General features: G+C 43.1%; 2 protein-coding genes across 5 annotated transcripts in view; one reads left to right on the top strand and one right to left on the bottom strand.

The window, feature by feature from the left end:
* Positions 1-2559: 2559 nt before the first annotated feature.
* Positions 2560-19746, top strand: tmem198ab (transmembrane protein 198ab). 4 transcript variants are annotated; one of them, XM_080492676.1, is made up of 6 exons: positions 2560-2640; positions 2782-2994; positions 16686-16947; positions 17386-17967; positions 18909-19102; positions 19485-19746. In XM_080492676.1, the coding sequence occupies exons 3-6, from the start codon at positions 16791-16793 to the stop codon at positions 19635-19637; spliced, it is 1086 nt and encodes a 361-aa protein (XP_080348802.1). In that variant the 5' UTR covers positions 2560-2640; positions 2782-2994; positions 16686-16790; the 3' UTR covers positions 19638-19746. The 4 variants fall into 4 exon arrangements, with proteins under 4 accessions (XP_080348802.1, XP_080348801.1, XP_080348804.1 ...); XM_080492675.1 differs by having other exon boundaries at positions 2583-2994; XM_080492678.1 differs by lacking the exons at positions 2560-2640; positions 2782-2994 and adding an exon at positions 8183-8445.
* Positions 19747-21850: 2104 nt separating this feature from the next.
* The window catches only part of desmb (desmin b), an 8405-nt gene continuing 6731 nt past the window's right edge, over positions 21851-23524 (bottom strand). The window contains exons 8-9 of the mRNA XM_080492757.1: positions 23312-23400; positions 21851-22679 (exon numbers count right to left, since the gene is read on the bottom strand). Of these exons, the coding sequence (XP_080348883.1) occupies positions 22638-22679; positions 23312-23400 (131 nt within the window). The 3' untranslated portion in view covers positions 21851-22637. The remainder of the gene's footprint in view (positions 22680-23311; positions 23401-23524) is intronic.

Genomic DNA, 23524 nt, shown 5'->3' with positions numbered 1-23524 from the left:
GATGCCACTGGGAGACCTAAATATTACAGAGGTCAAGGAGAAATTCCCTTTCAGATGGTCGAGTTCTGGCTTTACTTACTTGGGTTTATAGGCGTCCTCGGAGATCTCCAAATATTTAGTTTTGGCCCTGTCTGTGAAGAAATAGAGATGTGGAGCGCTGGCAGAGTCTGCCCCTGTCCCTGTTTGGCACTAAACCAGACTTGGAGAAGGCTTTTTCCAAATTCATCTGGCAAATCAGAAAACCGAAGCAGAGGCTTAAGATATTGCAATCACCTGCAGACATGGGCAGTCTTCCTATGCCTAATATGTTGTTTTATAACTGTCTATCACGCCACCTCTGTTTTTGGTCACAATAAGAAGGAGGCCTGTGTTGAATCTTGTGCATGTCACCCTCGTGGAGCTTCGTCACATGTGAGGCCAAAAGCTATCAATCCTGAATTAAAACACAATCTTATCATTTACAATCACATAAAGATATGTTGTGATATAGCTAGATACCTTGGAAGGAGCAATGGGAAGTCCATTCTTTCTTCTAAAACCCCAAATCCTGACTTTCCTGCAGGTGTCGGCTCATCCACGTCCCTCTTTCAGAGGGAGTTCATGTTATTGGCAATATGTTAAAAGATAACACCTTACTGCCCTTCCAGCAACTGCAGGATACATACAACATTTTATATATAATACAGATGAGACATTGTGTGTCTTCACAGATCACTTCTCCCTCTGCAGACGTCGCACAGCCATGCTGAGAGATTTCTTCTGAAGTGTGAAGGATATTAGCAATATTATGATCACTGCTTATGTGTGTGCTTAGATACTGAAAGACTGACAGTTCATTCTAACAGTACATTCTGAACGTTCATTCCAGGATAAGGTAGTTCTGCTATCAGCCTGACGTACGATGTTGTGCAGAAAAGATAGAACTCGGCTACTCTGGATAACAACATACACACATACAGCCTTCGTCACGCACATTGATTAAAGAAGTCTGGTTTCGGTTGGCAACAGGCGCCATGACAGAATTCGGGGTGCCCCCCCCCAGAAGAAAACTGTCGAACCACGGAAGTTGGACACTGCTCGTACTCCTGCGTGAGGGTTCCATACCATTTACCGTACATCTCCCATAGATGAGAAAAGGACTTGAACAATCGATACATTGAGGATGATTGGCACGCATCCATACGCCTGATCAGGTCCATCACTACTTGTAACCGGTTGAGAGAAACACAGTAAAAGATACTTCACAGGCCGCATATTACTCCTGTTATCCTGAACGAGATTGACCACTCCATGCCACCTCTATGCAGTAAATACGACTTGGAAAGGGGGACGTGTTTCCACTACTTGGGATATTGAAAAAGAAGATTTAGAAGGACCCTGTGGTTTTCCTCATAGGCTTTGACTTGCGTCTTTCTACATCACACTATAACCTGATTGGAAAAACTCCTAGTTGCACAGAAGTGTATCCTGCAATACTGGGCCAAAACTCTCCTACCGAGCATCACTCTGGTACAGGGAGATCTTAAATATCTGCTTTGAAGAGGCAGCCAGTTCTCTGAGTGAAGTAAAATGTATCCCTGTAACTCAAATGTGGACACAGTGTAATGGCCTTTTGATGACTGGCTGCCCGTTACTCATGAAGGGTTTTGTTTTTTATCCTTTTGAATTTTACTTCACTAAATCCATTTTTATTAATCTAGTTTTTTTTTTGTTTTTTTTTACTTCATCTTAATATTATTAGTCATTTTGTTATTACTTTTCTGGTTAAGTGGACTATATTTTACATTTCTACATTTTTAAATGGATAACTTGATGTCTGATGGGTTGCGGGCCTTTGTTTCTGTCTGTAGTATTTTCTGTGTGCATACAAACAATAAAATGTGATTTAAAAAATATTGTACTTTGCCCTCCTTATTTGACCGTTACTTCCCTCGCTATTTTTTTCAATACAAATTGTGTTTTTTATACAAACATTGGGTTGTCACATGCACTACAAACATTTGAAATGTGATCTTAAAACAAAAACGATGGACAGATGACCTAAATGTATATGAATCAATACATCTGCATTTAGAAATCAATAGATTGCAGCCTACGAGCGACGTCAGCCGTGGAAAAAGTATTTAAAGCCATTTTTGTCTGCACAATTTGCATGTGTTATGGGAGGGCCTTTCGGATCAGTGGCACTCAACATATCTGACCTCTGGTTTGTGTTTTTTATGTGTTAATAAAACTTGTAAAGAAAGATTACACCCTACAGCTGCATGGGCATGGGTTTATTTTAAAATTGACTAGATGTCAATGTTATTACTTACAATACATTACGACAAAAAGGTGTAAGTATAATAGTTTAAAGGAAAAATGAACATCCACTCAGTGTTTTACGCTGCGTAAAATTACGCACTCTGCTGTTTCGTGCGTAAAAAGCAAGTTGGAGTGGACGCTCTAGTTTTTAAAAAAAATGTATTTTGTCATTTTTTTGTGCATTAAAATACTCGTCCTCTAGGAGCCGCTGCAGGATTCCCCCACTTTTAATCCCCCCACAGCACATTGAAGTGAAGCGATGCAGGCTTTGACAAGTCGGGACTCGTCATTTTTTGCAGCGGAGGCCACCTTGTTCACCCGACGCACCGCGCTCATGTGAGAGGCTGCATATCCTCCATCCATCCATCCAGCTAGACCACAGTCTGCACTGCTTTTGCACAAATAGCTCTGCTTTCTTCTATCTCGACATGTAACCTGGGGTTTTTTTTGGGGGGGGGGGGGTGTTTTCGTGGCCAGGTTTCTCTCGTTTCTCCACCATGGATGAGCAGTGAGGTCGTGGATCCGCCGCCCTACAGCCTGCCGGGGGAAGAGGGAGCCGCACACCGCCGGGGATAACGCACAGATCGGGGATGAAAAGGCAGGAAATGGTCGGTGTTTCGGGCTCGGGAGGCTCCCTGTTCCGTCATTTGAGTGCGGGCGAGGCGCGTCAAGCAGCCGGGGATGATGATGGTGAGTGACCGATGCGCACCGTCCGCCTCTTGCGTTTCTATAATAAAACACACCTGCTCTCAAAACTATGTGGAAAATATGTTTTTTAATGGGGATTTTTTTTTTAAAACGACTCCATCGTGCTGAGGTGTGTTGCTCTTCTCTTCTGGAGATCGTGGGTGTTTGCGCTTCAATTGAGGTCAGTTGGCTGATGCTGCTCCGTGATGTCTGACCCGGATGGACGCATCAGGGTCGATCATTCGCTTTGAGTCAATTGCGTCTCATTATGGCAGATGGATGGCTCCACGATGCCTTCAACAAGAGAGGGTGATGACTCTTTATGTCCTGGCCAGACGCTTGATATCAATTCTCACTGGAGTCTGAAATAAAACCATCAAGTTTAACATCCTGACACTTAGTTGTATGTTCTAAGTGACGTTTACTACTTCAAACTCAGCTTCGATCATGATGTTTTTCTGTGAAATGACATTAACTGGGCACCATTTTGCTCACTAATTGTTCGTGTTAGTTAAATTATGGATATCAAACATTTTCTTATCTGTTGCGTCCATCTTCTAAACCGCTTCACCCACTTCAGGAGATCCTAACAATGGTCACCCATTGCAGGGTATTCCATGTCGCAAATCCATCATGTAGGGAGAACATGCAAACTCCAGAACAGCTTCTCCACAAGGCAACCACACTTCCCACATTGTGTTCCTAGAAATGTTTTTAAAAAAGTGGTGATTGAAGCTTGATTTGGAGTTGTGGGGAAGTCTTTCAGCGTGGGAGAGCGGCGGCAAAAACGCTTAATGTGGAATTTTGATGAAACGTGTCCAAAAGGCTCAAGCGGGATTAGAAGTTTTAATGAAAACGGGCCATTGTTGACGTGAGGGTGCCGAGCCGACTGCTGCTCATGTTCACGTGAATGCTTCGAGTTGGAAAAAGGAGACACGCGAGGTATTACATAATGGATGGATTTTTTAAACTGGGAAATCTATAAACCACTAGAAAAGTGATCGAAGGGTTTGTGTTGGTTGTGTGAAATGTAGAAATATATGACTCGGTTGAGTATAAGTCCTTATTTCAGTGTTCAATGGGCTTTGTAGTTTCACAAGTGTTTCCTTTGGCCCCTAAAGTATGCAGATATGGAGTAACTGACTGGCTCTGGATGTCAGTGAATCATAAAGAAGTAACCTTGTCCTCACAAAGTCAGTTAAAACATACATAAGCCAGGTTAAAAAAAGAAAAGATTCCTCTTCTTTTGTGAAAATTGATTGAAATGACCAATAATCCATTGCATGTTGAATTTCAGATAACTTTGTCATCTTTTTTTTGTTTGTTTGTTTTACCTGACTGTAAAATGGCCCCTGGAGGTCACTGCAAAGCATCCTGGGAAACCTAGGCCGAGACATTCCCTCTGAGAAAACGGCGTCCGACGTGTGTTTTGAGTCTTTGCAGACTGAATTCATGAAACCGTGAGAGGATGTGAGACGCTGTGATGGAGCCCCGCAGACCTCGATGTCTCATCGGTGCAGTCAGGCGGCGCGGCCGGAGCGCCGCGGCCCGCCACGGGGGGAAGGAAAATGCCACAACGCGTCATTTCGGATCCGCTCGCGGGTCGACATCTCCAGCTCAGTCCCGCCCAGTTCACCAGCTGTTGTTCAGAAAACACAAACAGTCATATTTACGTGAAGGGAAAAGCAGAAAGCTGTTTCCTCGGAGGTGTTTCAGGCTCCTGCAGAGATAATCGCTGCACCGACTAATGAGAGTACAGACTCTGACGGTGAGCTGAGGCCGGCAGGCCGCCGAGGGCCTGATGTGGGATCCAGCAGGTGCTAACAGGCAGTCTGAGGAAAACAAAACACCACCTGTTGCTCTATTCTCACGCAATTTCAACGTGCTGAAAAATGCATTTTCCACTGATTTGATGATATGAATTGACATAACCTGAAAATCATCCGCTCTGGCCTGGCTTGCCATCCCCGGCCGCAGCTGGCTGCGAGCGCCGAGGTCTGAATTCAGCAGATTCTTCTGCTCTGTGCCCCGCCAGCCATTCATTCATTCATTCATTCATCCATTCATTCATCTAAGCGGTGGAGCTGGAAGCAAATTGGCCGAAGGCCACCGCTCCCGTCGTCTGAAGCCTGGCGAGCGTTATCGACCCCTCGTCACCTCGCTGTGATCACACTTGTTATTGAAGCTGGCGTGTGAAGGCGAGCAGAGAGGATCATGGGAGATCAAAGATGCTGATCTGATTCCGGTGGTTTTCTTGGGGAACAAAAGTTATGAATACCTTATGTGTCATCTGTTTATCTGTGTGCCCCGGTTTAGTGTTCCGCACAGTGACGTCGCTACCTGACAGGCTCGTTAGCAACCATATGAGCTAGCAATGCTAACTCGGTTTCACAAACAGAAGTGACGTTGGTGAAGGTATGCGACTCTACCGAGCGCTCGCTCTAGTTTTTATCTTTTTTTTTGCGGTCATGTTCTACAGACACTCATGAACTAATTGACTGTTGAATCAAATTGACTTTTCCATCCAGCGCCGCCACAATAAATACTTGATCCGAGGCCTACAAGCATTCTGACCTCTGTCTGCTCTATCTGCAGGGAGAGCGAGTCCACTTCGATTCTCCTCTTTTTGTAATATTGCACATGTTCAAGATGAACTCAAAGGAGGACGACTTCTGCTCTCACCTCAGATTAACATTCAGCAGCCGACTTCCTGTCATTGCACCTCTAAATATAGAAGTCATGAGGTAGAGTGTGTATTTTCCCAGCAGCTCGTAACTCTGGGAACATAGATTGAGGTGATTTAGCGGCGTGGAGGTTTGACGGGGAAACGGCGAGCTGAACGGGTCGCACCGCGGGATTAAAGACGCTGTGAAGGAGAGGAGAAGCCTCTCTTGTGGGGAGCGCGGCGGTTACGTAACGACGACCTGTCACCTGGAAAGAGATTGAGTTCGTGGAAACCCACCGGCATGCCGCTGCACGTCTGATGGCATCCCAGACAAAAAAGAAAAACAACAACAATCTAAGAAAGAGGGGCTGAGACCCGAGCTGAGGTGTCAGTGATGCTGCCATGGAAGCCAGAAACGTCCAACCAACCTTAAAGCCTTGCTGTCATAGTGTAAATAGGTACAATGCAACAGCTTCAGGAGATTTCTGGACATTTTACTGTATTTTGCACTAAAGTGGCTTTATGTTGAGACTGAAGTCATTTTCTCTAGAAATAAAATATATGGGTTATTACGGAACTATTTTACTCAACATGAAGTTGGACTGTATGCGAACTAAAATGTGTTTGACGTTTGGGAACTTTTCTGTTACTTTTACCCGTCATACTCGGTTAGACCTGTTTGGACAGTGTTCCCCCAGCTGTATTATTACAGCGTCGCTGCAGTAAAGTTTTATTGTATGACTCATTACAATCAGCTGAAGTTAGTGGGAGGAAGATGCTCTAATGTCGAGTTGACGGCATTTCAAACTTGATGGCGACAAGGAGGAGAAACGGCCTAGAGACATGCGGATGCACGTTATTTACGGCGGACTTGTTTCATGTTCAATAATGAGCAGCCCCACCTTCGGCAAGAATTTCTCAGTGTTAAAAACTATAATTGGTTAAATCCTCATAGTTTAACAGTAAATCTAGACTATTTACAACATAGATTTGACTGATGTTATCCACTTACCCACTTAATCTTGATTCAAAGGCTTGCTGACACTTATACATCAAACCTTAATTTAATAATAATTTACTATATATTATATATTCGATTTTTACATTTTCTATATATATATATATATATATATATATATATAAGATTTTCCAGTTTGTTTATTGTATCTACAAACATGCAACACAGAAGAAAATCAACAGTTTCACCAATTATTCAAATGATTTTAATCAAAGTTTCCACTTTTGAAGAGATGTTCTTCTTTGTCTCTTGAGTTCTTGAAAATTACCAGTCGTGCTTCATGAACTGCCCTCTTGGCAATCTGTGGCAGCAAAAACAGTCGAACATAGACAAAGAGCTTAGTATCTTCCTCCTCCTCCTCCTCCTCCTCCTCCGCCTCGCTCACACATCTCCCATCAGCAGATTCTCCACATTTGGCCCAATCGGAGGCAATAAACAGCAGCTTGAGCAGATTTTCTAAAGTGGAGCAGGCCCATTCACTCTCAGCCTTATGTAACCCGCTCGGCGAGCGTCTGAGGAGGTGTGAGAACGCCTCGGCCTCTCCATGCCGCCAGTCGTGCTCCGATTCGGTCCCAGTCGCGTCGGTGGTTGTGGGCGAGCGGTGACGTGCTGAAAATACTTAGCTCACGTAATAATGTTGCTCTGTGAATCATTCTGTTTGAGTGAAGTTTTGGCATTTAGTGATGAATTACTGATATTTATTGAGGAGAGGGATTTGGATATGTCAGAGACCTTTTTAGTTGTTATTATTTGAAAGTAAGTGACTGACAACTGTTGCAACTTCAGTTTTTGCAGCTTGATTTTACTGTTCAGTCTTTTAATATGTGAACATTGTTGGTTCAACAGTTCAGAAATGTATTTTATCTCATCACTGGAGCTCATGTAAACATTCATATTGCTGGTTTGGCCAATATTTATCAATATCAGTACACATCAAAAGCATCTCCCATTGTAGATGCTAAAACAAAAAGACAAAGACGGTGAATTTGAACAATTCTCTCTAAGTGTTCATACATTTTTGGACAATTTAGATCTATCAAATACGTCAATTTGAGCTTTTTTCTGTCTATAGTCAGTGTCTCATCCATCCGCAATGTGTTGTGCTTTTGTTTATCGGAAAGATATAATAGTGCCTCCTCGTTTGTAAATTTCCAGAAGAAACTGTTGTTCTGCCGTGGCTGTGGTAGAGCAGGGGTTGGTGGGTAAATGTCAAGTAATGGATGATCTGAAGCTTCATCTTAACGCCGACCTTCCATCTGTGACTGTCCGGCGGTCGCTGCAGGGCGTGTCGCTCGTCACGCTGCGGTTCCGTGGCGTTATTCACCCGTCACATGTGATGCTGCCTCCTCCCTGCTCGCGGTCACGTTTCTCCAGCAGCCAGTATCGATAAACATGTGCGGACGGGGGTCGGGCGCTTGATCTGCCAGGTTTATCGGCAGGCCGATTGACGACATCCACCTCTGCTCTCTGCTGCTCCCCGGAAGCTGACATGTGAGGCGGTGTGACACACACACACTCGGCGGGACGCTGGCAGCTCGTCATGAACGGGCCGTGTCTCTGGCAGCTCTCCCAGCAGCCTGTTACCTTGGACGGCTCGCCAATAACACCGTGAGACAGAGAAGGGCTCTGTGTGCATCACTGAAGCGCCGGCATTCAGACGTCTGCGAGGAGCGGAGAGGAGCTCTGAATGAGAACATGTGGCCGGACGGGCAGATTTCACAGGATGGAGAGGCGCTCTCGGCCGGTTCGTCGTTTAAACTCCGGATGCGAGGCAAGTCGGATGTGTCGGCTTTTACGTCATTTAAGTTTATTGTGTTTTAAGCTGATTTGATCTTCATGTAAACACACGTGATGCTTAAACTCAGATGTTGACAGTATTGAGAGGTTTGGTGGATCTTGTCTGTGATTGGACAGTTATATTGTAGAAGTTGCTGTATTTCATTGGACGCAAAACTATTTTTCTCTTTTAATTTTTGCACGTATTTTTATTTTTTTATTTTTTTTAACCTTTACATATACAGGGGAGAAAAAAAAGATCTGCTTTACAAGGGATACCTGACCAAGAGGTCCGCAGCACATGACACAGCACATAGTTGAAATGATCAAATGCAGATTACTATAGATGCATTTAAAAGATAAAATGGAGAATTTCATCAAACCTAATGGAATAAAGTACCATGTGTGAATTCTGGGAATTCTTGTTATGGGAAGTAAGAGGATATTAAAGTCTCTTCCAATATGTTTAAACATTGTCTGTTGCGTATCAATTTTCCAGCTTCAAAGTAGTTCAAAGATAGAGAAAGCTGTCTGGGGATTCATTAATCGTAAAAATAGCCGTTATTTGACCTACATCTTCACCGACTTATACAGATAAAATGTTTTTGTGAATGGGATCAATGTTTTTTTGTTTTTTTGTCCTCCCATGTTCCACCTGTTTAGACATCGTTTGTCTGTTTTTCCCACTTTGAATCATGGGAAAGATTGCCAACGCAAATCTGGAAGGGACCCGAGGTGGAGTGAGTAATACATTACGAGTCTGTTATGTAACACAACATGGTGGGAAGGCCACCCGTGTTTTTTTTTTTTTTTTCCTTCTCTCCTTCCTTCACTGTATTTTCACTCTCCTGGTTTTTACCTTTCAGGGTCTCATGCTACCAGATCATTAAATTCAATAAATCGCTGCGCGTTATTGTTCCCCGAGGGCGACTATCTTTTGTCTTTTGTTGCGTTGCTGTTCTTGACTGAGGCGGATAACCAGAGGAAACAGTACGATAAAGGACTCTTTGTGGAGCTTATCGTTTCACTGCATTTTTGTGTGTCTGCACGCAGGTCTTGTCTGGAGTGCCGTTTACTCGGTGTGTAAAATAGAAAGTTGGCATGCGGGGGAAGTGTTTGGCGTTCGTGAGTGGGAAGGATGCAAGGTAATTGGCCACATATATGGATTAGTTTCAGAAATCGGTTAAAATAATCACCATTAATTAGATCAGGGGTGTGCAACCTTCAGCTCCACCATAGATAGATAGATGGATAGATACTTTATTCATCTCTGTGGGGAAATTCACAGTTTCAGCAGCATCAGCACGCATTACACCTGGAATAAACAATCACAAGATGATTAAGAAGGGGATGTTTACAAAAGGATCTAGTACCCTTGGATAAGATGGATATGGCTGGAGTGGCTCCATGATGTTTTAAGAACATTATTTGCTAAGAGACATTTTGCCGACATTTTTATTATATTTGCGTACGTCGCTGAATTTAAAAAAAGATTGAATATCTGGTCTAGAAACGGCTAAATAAAGTAATATAGCTAAGACAACTAGAATAGCTGGGATTGTCCCCAAAAATTATCAAGAAAAAATATCTATAATTTCTTTATTTTAGAGAATTTCCATGTTTTGCGGCTCCACACATGTTATTTAGTTCAGTTTGAGTTGCTTCTTCCTTTATCTTAACCAGAAGTTGGACTGACGTGTTTCTTTAACTTCAAGGAGCATCAACAGGCCCACAAACACTCATCCTGCTGTTTGTCATCGTCCTTGGCGTCAGTCACGACTGCGGCACATGCTGTTTGTTTCTTAATTTGTTTGTTATTTTGGTGGAATCTGTTACGTGACACATTGACAGTTGGGCCAGTTTGCATGTGGAGCAGCAGTTTAATGCAGACAGGAGCCTACAGCATATAGACGTAGTAAACATATGGCTCTCCAGACGACGAGCTGATGAGGGTCACTGGGTTTCTCCACCTCTTATTGGCTGAAACTGGACGAATTCATTCAGAGAGCGTCTGCCTAACCCTCCGACCAGGAGAGGATTAACATACAATCACACACACACTGCTGACACGTGTGTGTGTGTGTGTAGAAACTGTGTACTTTAATCCCACTTCAAACCATAAAGCAGCAAACTGCATGGGAGTTTTAGTTATTTATGGAGAAATTAATATATTTCTTCTTTCATTTGTATTTTAGACAAATTTTATATTTTTTGTTTTAACCATTTTGACTCTTTCTTCACATCCAACAAGGACGTAATATGTTTTCAAGTAGTTATGTGTGTGTTTTTCCCCCATATTCAAGCTTTTTTTCTGCTACAAAAGCTTTTTTTAAAGTTGTTTTAGCAGCTTTTTTATCCATTTCTTATCATTTCAGCCGTTTACCCCGTTTTCAATTGTGCTTTTCTTTTAGCCAAGAGTTACATATCGTTCTGAAAATGAAAACAAGATTAAAATGTTTATTTAGATACCATTTCTTTGTTTATAGAGCCACGACAGAGAGGCCAAAGAGCCACAGGTTACAGATCCCTGGGTTATACCAATCTATCACAATTTGTCCCATCTCCTGAATTTCCGTGGACTTTTCTTCCAATATAATGTAAAACATAAATATAAGTGTTTTGAATGAATCAATAGCTTTTCCACTTCATTTAACATTCAAAATTATTGTTATACGGTCGGGGGAATGTTTGTAATCCGCATTTAAGAAAATGTTAAATATCCAAATTCATGATGAGACTCGTTATAAAATATACTGTATTACATTCAGAACGATTTGATCAATGTTCACTGAATAAATTATAAGTTTTTCCAAACATTAGCTTCTTCCCGATTTATGAATTTGATAGTAAACATTAGAAAACGGCGGTGCACCCCTAACCCCCCCCCCCCCCCCCCCCCCCCCCGCAGAACTGTTGCAAAAACACAATAACAAATAATTCACAAAGCATCAATCTTTAAAAGGAGCTGAGCTGTAGTTTCCAGATTCAGGCAGCGTTCGGGCCTCGGCCGCTCTGCGTATTAATAGACTCTTGTTTTCTTTATTCATGAAGCGGCTTCGTTTTCAGACTGCGCATCTGTGTCAGTGTGTCTGGCTGCCGCTGACTTGATGCACAAACATTCAAAACCCAGATAAACTCTGTCTTCTCCGTGTTTGTTTGTTTGTTGACAGCAGTAGATGGCTGGCCCTGTCACACGGCTCATTGATCTTATTGATCACAGTCCACATAGAAATTGCAAAGTTAATATTTGTTGCATTAATTCAGATCCAGTTTTCATTTATTTTGCTATATTTGAAAGAATCACATGGTAGAATAAACAGCAGTTTTGATTTCAACCTGCAGTTGGAGGAAACCGATGTGTCCCGAGTTGCACTGAATGTGTGTGTGAGACGGCCTGTGCAGGGTCCGTCTGGGGTGAAAGAAAAACCAATAGGTGGTCGTTTCAACGCCTGCTTGGAGGAAATAAGTGGAGTGATGGGAGAGTAAAGAATCAGACATGCTTCCAAAAGTGATTCTTCTCTTTTGTTCCTCATTCAGCATAAACGCTCAGTGTGTCCTCACTCTGCGGTCAACTCTTGATTCGCATGAATTAAAAAGGCAAGTGAGCGTGATATGTTGTACCTGGAATGTCGGGGAAAGCGTGCGTGCATGTCCTGCCAGTTAATCACCACTGGAAAATGGTGTTAATTGCTTGTGTTTCCATCACTTGACTGGCAGTGATCAACCCTGCGACGAGTGAAGTGTGATGATTGATGCTGCGGTGGCTCGCTCTCTGTCCTCAGACTGAGGTCGAGCCCAGACTCAGTGACTTTGTGGAGAGATTTATGTCTCCACAACGTGAGCAACACACACGTACACATACACATACGTATATGAACAAATCGAGAGTAAACAGACAAGCCCATTGATTGGCTCCCACACTGTTGCTATGGGAGTTTAAGCTGCTCCTCTATTGGTCAGGCTTTGGACCGGGAATGACTACCGGCTGTCTGTCAGCATCCTCTCGTCGTCGTGGCAACAGACAGGAAGTGGAGGGGGGTGGTGGGAGGGGTGGAGAATGGCTGTGTTGTCGCCGCAGAAGAAGAAACTCCTGTCGTTTGTTTTCACTTTTTCACTGTTTATTTCAAGAGGATGATCCCGTCTGCAACCAGTAAACCTGCACGTTCTCATCTGCAGTACAGAATGGCTTAGTGTATACACACACACACACACACACACACACAGAGTTCAGGGTCATGCTGTAGTGACCTGCTAATCCTCCGCCAAAAGATGATTATTAATATGACATGTTTGGATGAAAAATGGGGATAAAAACGTGGGCAGGACATGTATGTCAGTTCATTCTGTGTGTGTGTGTGTGTGTGTGTGTGTGTGTGTGTGTGTGTGTGTGTGTGTGTGTGTGTGTGTGTGTGTGTGTGTGTGTGTGTGTGTGTGTGTGTGTGTGTGTGTGTGTGTGTGTGTGTGTGTGTGTGTGTGTGTGTGTGTGTGTGTGTGTGTGTGTGTGTGTGTGTGACCCACTGAGAGAAGACAATTGGTCTAAAGTCTTTTTTTTTTTTTTTTATTGCTTGCTGAGGCTTTATTGCACTTTTATGCACTGGCTCCTTCCTCCTGACTTGTTTCTATTATGACTCCATTCAAATGCAAATGCACTGCAGTTCTCTTAAAAAAAAAAAACCCAGTAATTTATGTCAGAAAGGTTGGATTCATCCTAACTGAACAAACCATTGCTTTTTTGCTTTGTGTGTGGAACTCCATGCCTGTTTAGTGCTGTTATATTTGTTAAATCTGCTGCATTATACTCCATATATAAGCTGTAAGGTCATTCTGGGTGGAAAAGTTTCACTTTACTTGAAGACAAAAAGGCAGAAAAAAAAGACAATGTTTTCACCTCGACGTCATAACAGTTTCGGCATAAATTTATCCATAAAACATCCAGAATCCTTGGTTCACCTCTTCTATCGTCACATCTTTATAGCTCTGCAGTTTTGTGTTGTTGTAGTGAGCAGTTCATTTGAGGACTCCGTCTCAGACACTGGCTCACAGCAGAGTCTGTCCGGATTCTTTTTCTTTAAAAAAAAAAAGAAATCATTCACTGAAGACAGTGAATTAGTCTTTGTTGTAGTTATTATATTGTATATTTAACACCAATACGGTTTTTAAATGTTTATTTGAAGCTTCTACGGATAATCTCTGTAATTGTTTGAAGCTGTGTGATAATACTGACATTCATCGCTGCCGTTAAGCTCCGTATGGATTATTTTACACTTTTTGAGTTGCGTTAATGAGCATTAAATATGTTTTTCTGTCCGGGGATTTAAACTCCAGTAGCTCGCTGTTAACTTTACAAAAAGCTGTAAAAATACAAAATAATTACAGTTCAGACTGACGAGAGAAAAGATAATCTTGTTTTGTGTTGTTGTTGTTTAGAAGTTGCACAAATTCTACATTATTCACAGGATTTATAAGAAAGGCATAAATCCACATCCAACAGTAGTTGTTTATTTATATCTCATTGTCGGTATGAACATCATGTTATTTCCCATCGGATGGGCTCACACCCACTTCTTACGGTGGCCCAGAAGGCCCACTGACGCGACGCAACAATAAAAAGACACAAATCAAATGCAACAAATGCTGTTGTGTTGTTGCTTTTTATTGTTTTGTTGTTGCTTTTTATTGTTGTCTTGTGGCTCTTTGCCGTTGTGTTGTGGCGTCGGCCGTGCTGGGCCTCCGTAACATCTCAACTCTGTTCAAAAAAACCCGCTACTTACTATCATGAGAAATAATATATTTGAGATACAAATTGAAGTACAGCTATTTCCTATTTTCTCGTCATTCGGAAGTTTTAAACTGTTTGAGGAAGCGTTTTCCAGTTTATCAAGCTGAAACTCTGGAAGTTCACCAGTCGCAAGCCGAAGAGCTGCATATGTTAAATACAAAAAAGTTGTCCCGGCTCAGTTTTACTTCCTCACCCTGCCGTGACCCCCCGGGGAGGTAATTACCTGGAGAGTGAGAACTGGGTGAGACAGAAGGAGCGGCGGGAGAAGGAGGTGAAGGAGAACGGCGCTGAGAGGAGCGAGGACGCAACCGAAAGGACACAAAAGAAGCTCATGAATATGAGAGTGAAGTTCCCCAGACAGGAGTTGCATAAGCACCTCTGACCCAGAAACCCTGTGCAGTCGGACGGAGAGTCGCCCAGAGATGGAGGAAAACAGCCCAAGGGGGGGAGAGAGGGAGGGATAGATAGAGGAGGCGTGGGAAGGAGGTGAAAGAGGAGAGGAAATCATTACTTTTATTTAGGTTCGGATTGGATATTTGCATAAGAAACACGATGTATGCATCATTTAGTAGTGTCAGTTTGTGGGATTATCGATGTGTTGTGGTCGGTTTAGTGAGTCAAGCAGGGATGAGGGGTGAAGCAGAACGAGTGAGGACAAAGGAAGACCGAGGGAATCCAGGTGAGAGACGAGACGAGGTCAAGCAGGATCTCTGGCTGCCGTCAGGCGGCAAACACCGGAGGAGGAGACTTTTTTTTTTTTTTTTTTTTTTTTAAGTCAAAGCAGCAAATAAAGAAGGGGAAAGTCGAGGCGGATTTATTTAGCAGCCGTTTCACCCGAGGTCTTTACTGGAATACAGATGAGGTGGCAGGAAGAAAAGAGACGGGGAGGTCGAGGACAGAACTGAGGCAGCTGGCAGACCGAAGACGAGGAGGATGAAGACGAGGAGTTTTTACATTTTTGCCGAAAACCCACAAGTATGGGGACATTTGAGGTGGTTTCAGCTTTTTTAATGACTTATTGTCTCGTCTGTGTTCAGTGTTTGTGCTTTAACTTGGCTTTCTTTAATTTACTCTGTTTTAATGATGATTATACTTTTACATTTAATGTTTTTGTCTTGCTGTTGTCTTATCACTTTGTCAGTCATATGTGAGGAACTTTCATTCATACTAACCTGCATGACTGTACTACACCTGTACTTTTCAGAGTTTGTCACATGTGGGCTTTAGAATGCAGTTATTACATTTTGAACAGACTTTTGTAATGCTAAGATATCACATTAAGGGGTATAGTGTGTGTATATATATATATATCTATTAGTATATTGGAAAATGTTAATAAATATCACACTATATTATTAGCTAAAATTATTACATTATTGGCTTTATTCCAAAGATATTTGAATGAAAATTGTCCAACTTGAACTTGAACAGTTGTTGTTTTTTTTTATTATTGCTTATGGATCCAGGATAATATGAGCATTTATCACATGTGTGTCATAAACTGCAGTTACCTTATGAAGGGAGTACGGGTCTGCATGGTAAATGTTACCGATTTGAGTTTCTAACTGGTAAACAGCCAGATGACAGCTTTAAAAAAAAAAGAAAAAAAAGAAAAGTGTGTTCAGGCTCTGGATTGGCTCCGAGGTCGTGTTCTTCTTCTTGTTCCCCTGAAATGCCTCATGATCCGGCACAGAGAGAGCGAGAGTTTTTGATTGCCCGAACACCCGCTGTTATCCGAGCTATTATTATCTGCCGTTTCCGCCATCGGGGGATGCCAAACTGTGTGTGTGTGTGTGTGTGTGTGTGTGTGTACGTGAGCGCGCTGAACAAAGTCTGTCTCATCGCTGCAGCAGATCTGAAAAGCCACTTTATTAACAGGGTTGCTTCGGTTTGCTGGCAGAGATGTTGATCCTTTGGATGATCCCCGGTGGTTTTTCACGATTTAACTCATTGGATTGAGTTGCACCGGCCTTTTTTTGCAGACACACGTTTCATTCACAGAAGACAACAAAGTGTGCTCTGTGTTTACTCGTGCTGCCAAAATAGTAAGATCCTTTTATATGAGAGGAAAAAGAATTGATGTGGTCTCCCACAAAGCATTAGCTATTTGCACATTACCAAAACTGAGATCTTCTACTATAAAATTATGGCTTCTCCTCGTTTTAAAAACACTCATTACTAAGAAACGGTGGGAAAAAAAGCCATTTTTGATCGGGGTGCCTTGTTCTGGGGCGTGGATGTTTGTAGACGCTCCACCATTGTCATGCACTCTCGTGACAGGAAGTTGGGTTATAGAACGAGCTCTGTTTGATTTTTTTTATTTTCCGAATACATTTTATGAATTGATTTAAAGACAATTTTAGGGAGACTGGATATGTGACAACACCAGCTGATGACTCCTGCAGCACTTCTTCCTCCCTTCCCTACTCACTGTGTTGCTGTCTGTCTCTTCACAGGTAAAACCTCCCACCTGGGCAGCGCTCCATAACCTCCCTTGCCCCTCGCCTCCCACCTGATCACCCTCCCCCTGCGCCTCCTCGTCTCATCTCCCACGTATCGTCATGGCGACCACCCTGGAGACGCTGCTGGCCCAGCCCGACCAGGAGCAGATCCCGGAGCGGCTGGACGGCTGCGAGGACACCCGCGGTCGCTACAAGGTGGTGCCCTCGGTGGTCTGCTCCATGTGCTGCCTCTTCGGCATCATCTACTGCTTCTTCGGTGAGATTTGTAATTCCATGTTGTTCAAAGCGCGAGAAATCGTTCTGCGCGTTAGTGCGCGTTCACATTTCCCTGTTTGATCCGAAGCAGAGTTCCCTTCAAACACTTTCTGGATACGTCAGTTTCGTTTTGGCGTGTTTGAACGTTCCCCTGACCTCTGATCCGAATCTAACAAGCGGACTCTCGTCCCTTTGAAATCATGAAGCAGGCGATGGCGACGTAGAGCGCAGTGAATTTTGGGTATTAAACAAACGACCCTAACCACTCGAATCAGAAGGAGCAGACGCTGAAAGAAAAAGCTGGAAAATATCTCTCGCGCTGACGTTGAGTAGTGACGAAGAAGTAGTGAGGAAGAGTCACTAACTAGCCTCACCACCATGAACTTCCGGTTTCTTCCCGGACCAATCAATGAGCCGTGTTTCTGCTTTCTCCCTCCAGGCTACCGCTGCTTCAAAGCCGTGATGTTCCTGACGGGCCTGATGTTCGGCTCGGTGGTCATCTTCATGCTCTGCTACAAGGAGCGCGTGCTGGACACCCAGCTGAGCGTGGAGGCCTCGGTGGGCATCGGCCTGGGCATCGGGACGCTCTGCGGCCTGGTCACCATGCTGGTCCGCAGCGTGGGCCTCTTCATGGTGGGCCTGCTGCTGGGCCTGCTGGTGGCCGTGGCCACCCTGGTGGGCATGGAGGAGCTGACCGACAGCCCGCCGCGCTCCGTCTGGGTGCCGCTGGGCGTGCTGCTTGGCCTGGGCATGCTGTTCGCCGTGCTCACGCTGCAGTGGCAGCGTCTCTTCACCACGCTGTCCACGGCGGTGTTCGGGGCGGCGGTCATCACCGTGGCGATGGACTACTTTGTGGAGCTCTTCGCCCTCGTGCTGTACATGTACGAGCGGATCAAGGCGGAGTCGGCCAAGCCCGTGTGCTGGCTGACGTGGGTGGTGCTCGGCATGTGGCCCGCCCTCACCCTGCTGGGCGTCATCATCCAGTGGAAGGTGACCGCTGAGGGATACTCCCACACCAAGGGTGAGAAACCAAGAGCCAAAACACAAGATGACCGAAATTGAAGTTAGTTTGTGTACTTATTTCAATCTTTTATTACACATTTCATGCAAACATGGACAAAGTTTTACTTATTTCATCAAAAACTTCATTGTATTTGTTTGATGCAATGCATTTATATACAAGGAGTAGTAATATATAATGATATGATAAAGAATACTAGCGTCAGATTAGTTCCGTTTACTTCATTTTTTCCTATTAAAACTAATTAGCTACATTAAGTTAATGATCCTTTTAAAATGTGATAAAACTACAACTACCTAAATGCATTTTGGCCACTGACTTAAGGTATTTAAGCATTTTACAATCAAAAGATGTGATAATGAAATAGGTTAAAGAGTGAGAATGAAATGGTTTATGGTGTTAATACTTTCCGGTTGATTTTGAAGCTCATTTCTACTTAATAATGAAACATCTGTAGTCCTTAATAATAATAATAATAATTTATTTAAACGAGTGCTACAAGGAAAAAAGTAGCATTTAAAAGGTAAATAAAGACAGTTAAAGAGTCACTGGGTTCAAAAGGAAGTTCAAAATTCCTCATTAAAAATAAGTTTGGGAATAAACTGAACCCTAAAACTGTGTAAATTATAATCTGGGTTTGAGTCGTTTGAGTTTCAGTGACTCTTTGATATGAACTCGTATAGTTTCATCTTAATTGGGCCGAACCAGTAAAATATTGCCATAATAACCTTTTAATTTACAATCTTTAAGTTGATGAAAATGTCTATATTTTCACAAAAATATACAATTATTACAGAAAATGACTGTAATCTCAACATGAAGCCCATTTTAATTATATTGTCTGGTGCAAAATTATACAGTGAAATGTCCTAAAAACTTGCTGTTGCGTTTTGGATGTTTTCACACCCTGACCTCTGACCTCTGACCTCTGACCTCCACAGTCATCATCAGCCGGCAGCAGAGGCGGATGCAGGTGATGCGCATCCGTCAGCGGGACGACCGCTATCGCAACAAGAAGAAGAAGAAGCAGCAGCCCGCCGGCTCCACCCACCAGGCCAAGCAGCTCCACACGGAGCCCTCCTACCGCCGCAAGCCCAACCCCATCCGCCGCTACGACACGGACGTCCTCTCGCCCGTGAGCAGCCTCGCTCTTAACTGCACTGCCAGAGCCCGATATGTAACAACGGCCCCAATTGTTATAAAATGTAATAACTGATCGGTAATGTAACAAGGGCCTGAGCCCATAACTTAAAAAAACTTTTAATATTACAAAATATTTTTACCCTAATATTGTAATAATTGTCTTACATCCTAAAGTAGGTCAGTTTATAGTTTGGACTTTAACTTGACCTGCTTCAATTTGATAAAAACTGAAAGAACGAGTTCTAAAAGTTTAGATTATTTGTTTATATATACACCATTTAATACACTTCGGGTTTTATTCCATTATTTTGTTCAACGATTTGGGTCGTTGTTTCATAACAAGACTAATCTTTCTCTTTTTCTCTCCCTTCCAGAGCTACATTCAGAGTTTCCGGGACCGGCAGGTGCAAGCGCAGCCGTTCCCCGGCCGGCTGGTGGGCGGTCCGCACGCCGTGGTGGACATGGGCTACGACTGCGGCTCCACGACGCCCCTCACTGCGGCGGCGGGACCCTCGCTACGGGTGTGACGTCCGTCCCTCGCCACCTTCCAGAGGTCAAAATACACCACTAAAACCAGGGAGACGCACGACCACAGTCACGCCTGTGCTAGAACGAACCGCCGCTGGGTTTCAATGCAAAAAAAATAAAAAATAAAAGAAATTCTGGGTTTTTTGATGGGAATCATACAGAACATGCTGGAGTTACACATAATGCAAACACGTTTAACCCTTTACCAGATCAATTTTGGGCTTCGTGATGTCCTGCCGACATCACGTCACGTTTGTTTAAAATGCACAAATGCATGCATGCACTGATCACACACACACACACACACACACACACACACACACACACACACACACACACACACACACACACACACACACACACACACACACACACACACACACACACACAAGGGTTGTCATGGCAACCCCAAGACAAACCCAACCCCGACCTTTGCGTCACCATCTCAAGTCAAATCCACATCAGGGATCGCACTTTCCACGGAAACCCACCTCAGGTTCTAACACAGGCTTCTGTTCGTACCGCCGTCCTCGTCGGAGGGTTTTTTTTTTTCAGGCGCCGCTGCGGAAGCGGCCCGTCTCCTTTACTTGCTTTCTGTGCCATCCGGACTACGAACACCGAAAGACAATGTCATTTCTGAAGAGGGGAAACCCTTCGTCACCCTTGGTGCTGGACAAAAACACTCCTTCAAGCGTCAAACTGCTCCCCGAAGGCCCGGGACTCTGTTTCAACGGGTGCCTTGCCCCTCCTCGGACAGCATCAGGAGGGGGGTTACTGGCAGATGTCCCATCAGTGGCTTTTTCTTTCCTTCTTCTTTTTTTTTTTTTTTTTGTTTTTTTCTTGCATAAAATGTGAGGCTCTTTCAGGTAAGGGGAGGTAGCCACCGCCGAGCTACAACAAGCAGGGTTTTAAAGTTTGACGGAGATGAATGGGCTCGTTACCTTCACAGATGCCTGGACGCAGGTGAAGGATTCACTTTTAGCTGAATAAACAGAAGCCATATTGACACTGGCACCTTTTTCTGAGACTTTTGGTGCTGGAAAACACATTTGTTGAATTTCACCAATGCTGTGCGATCCTTTTATCTCACTAGTACAGGGCTCTGCAACCTTCATGACCAAAAGAGCCATTTTTTTTTGTTGTCGTTTTCCAACAAAACAAATTTAAGTGAAGCCGCAAAAACACGCTTAACTTTTAAAATGAGACGAACACAGCTTCTAAAGTTTCATGTACAGTTTTGATAAATGAAGATAAACTGTTGCATTGCATTTTTAGCTGTTTTTTAACCTGATTTGAGTGATTTTAGCCTTTTTCAGCATTTTTTTTACCTGATTTGAGAAGTTTCAACCTTCTTTTTCAGTATTTCTAACTTCTTTTTTTTTTTTTTTACTTTTTTTAACAATGCTGGCTCTTTATAAGCAGTTTTCGGCCCCCCCTTTCATTTTTATTTATTTTTCCTTTCAACAGTTTCAGCTGGGGTTTTTCACCCACATTTCTTGTGATTTTAGCAATTTTTCCCCATTTTAGCTATTTCAAAGAGTGGAAAGTCCTTTTGAAAATGACTATAAATAAAATGAAAACAAGATAAAAATGTTTATTTAGCCATAACTTTGTGAGAGTTTCAGAGAGCCACAGGTTGCAGACCCCTGCACTAGTAATTTGGAATGGGTTAGTTGAGAGACCACCTTGTAGGATTTGGCGCAATGGAAGCCAGTAAACACCCCCTGATTGTGTTTCAGTCCTCATTTCAAAAAGGTTGTTAACTATCCAACCTGGCTCAGAAAGCAGCGAAGGTCCAAATAAAAATCTGGGTGCCTCCTCGAAGCCGCGGTGCCAGTGTCCATACGGCTAATCAGGGTAAGTGAAGCATGTCAACTAGTGGCCATAACGACTTGTACTTAGACCAACTCCTTCCATCATGTGCATTGACTTTCTTTGTGTAACATTTTTCTTTTTTTTTTGGGGGGGTGGGGGGTCAACAAGTAAAAATGTGAACACTTTATAACTGTCGTTACCTTTTTAAAGGAAAGGTGTGTGTGTGTGTGTGGGTGGGTGGGGGGTGTCTGGTACTTTATAAATTGGTCAGTGAGACGCTGAAGTGCATGAACTCTCACCCCTGCGTGGCACCTCCACCCCTCCATGTGCATCGATGTGAAATTTGTACATAAAACACAGCACTTACCAACTTTTTTATTATTATTTTTTTTATTTTCACCATTTGATAATTGTATTTCTTTTCTTAGGACTCTAATTGTTTATTTCCAGTGGGATGTATTTATTTGCAGATTTTTATTTATTACTGTAAAGGAGAGTGCAATGTCATCACTGTAGGCCAGTAACTCCATGCTTTTTATAAACTGACTATAATTATTATTAAAGCATGTTTTTCCTCGGGCCTGTTAAACAACCAAGTCGTCTCGTCGAATCTTTTTTGAAATGGTTCCTTCTTCTTCTCCTTTTCTGCTTCTTTCTTAGTTTTCAGGACCTCACATAAACCCACCATCCCCCCTCTTATCTCTCTCCTCTTCCATCTCCTCCATGTTGTTTCTGTTGACCACCAAACGCCTGCAGTTCACCATCATGACACTTCAAAACACCACAGAAGAAGAACCGTTTCGGTTGGATTCCTACCAGGGAATGAGACGCAAAAGTGCTTGACTGCAGACAAACGACAAATTTTCAGTGACATTTAACTTGCAGAACAGTAACTCTACTCGTCTTTCTTTTACAAACAAAACTGTTCCAATGTCTTCAAATATATAGGTGTATGTCTCACCTGTAGATACATGGAAGCTTGAAATAAAACTGCACTGAGCGAACATAAACCTTTATAATAAAAAGGTTAAGTTAACTTTTTAAAAAAATAAAGTACAGGGCAAAATTAAGAGTTTTGAAAATCCCTTTGCTTGGTTTTATTTGGTTTTCCTGTATTTTTCTTCATCTCTGATTAAAGCAGATGTGGGTTCTTGTTGTTTTTGTTCTTATCTTCTTCAGGTTGGTTACATGACGTCCTGTTGGTGCTGCGTGGACTCGCTGACCACCTGGAAGAAAGAAAAACACCGCCGCGTGGTTAGATAACATGTTAAATAGTCAAGCGTGTTTGCATTTTGATGATGAACTATACTTTTGAAGGTCAAACGACGACTACGACGGGAAAGTAAGATTACTGAGAGTGGGGGCGCTGGAATTTGAGGAGTCTCGAGATCGAAGTGACATTCCCATATTGTCGGGACACGCCTGACACGTGTGTTTTCCTGGGAAGCTGTGGGTGAAACACGTTTTCCACTGGAGGTGGGACGTGACGTGTGGCTGGATCACAAAGGCCTCGTTGAAGAGCAAACATCAAGTCAACCGGGGACATAACCCAGAACTGTGATGATGAGGAGGCGGATCAGGAGCTCTTTGTCTTTTTTGGAGCAGAATGAACTAAAAGTGCTCGCTGACCCGGTCTGAATCGATACAGCCCATTAGTTAAGGTTCACAAATGAGGGGAATTAAACTAATCAATAGGTTGGATAAAAGGTTACTGGAGGTCAAGTTAGAAAAAAAAAAAAAAACTAAACTGAAAAGAAAGAAGATTTGCTCACAGTTGAAGTTGCATAATGAAATATTCTATATTGGCTGCCTGTTTTTGTTTTTTGTGTGTGTGTTTTGCAGAATATAAAAGCCGTACCTCTCCATCGCGGGTCTCGATGGTCTTGATAAGGACGGTTTTCTTGGAATGCGTCTCGGAGGAGCGCTGCTGGTGTTCAGGACTGGTCTCTGCTCCAACACAGTGAGAGGAAACTCCAAATTAAGCATCAATCTGGACTGAATCGCCTCAAAACGTATGTGTTTACTTTAATCTTGCACATCCACTAAACACCAGTTATACATTATATAATAA

The sequence above is a fragment of the Lipophrys pholis genome (assembly GCF_963383615.2).
Source record: "Lipophrys pholis genome assembly, chromosome: 23".
In the NCBI taxonomy this organism is placed as follows: Eukaryota; Metazoa; Chordata; class Actinopteri; order Blenniiformes; family Blenniidae; genus Lipophrys; species Lipophrys pholis.
The sequence above is the reverse complement of the archived record's forward strand: the minus strand, read 5'-3'. Positions and strand labels throughout refer to the sequence as shown.

What these genes read in the sequence shown, in the direction of transcription:
- tmem198ab (XM_080492676.1), top strand. Translation starts at nt 16,791, where the DNA reads ATGGCGACCACCCTGGAGACGCTGCTGGCCCAGCCCGACCAGGAGCAG. An exon ending in GGGATACTCCCACACCAAGG is followed by an intron (nt 17,968 to 18,908) that starts GTGAGAAACCAA and finishes TGACCTCCACAG; the next exon opens with TCATCATCAGCCGGCAGCAG. An exon ending in ACACGGACGTCCTCTCGCCC is followed by an intron (nt 19,103 to 19,484) that starts GTGAGCAGCCTC and finishes TCTCCCTTCCAG; the next exon opens with AGCTACATTCAGAGTTTCCG.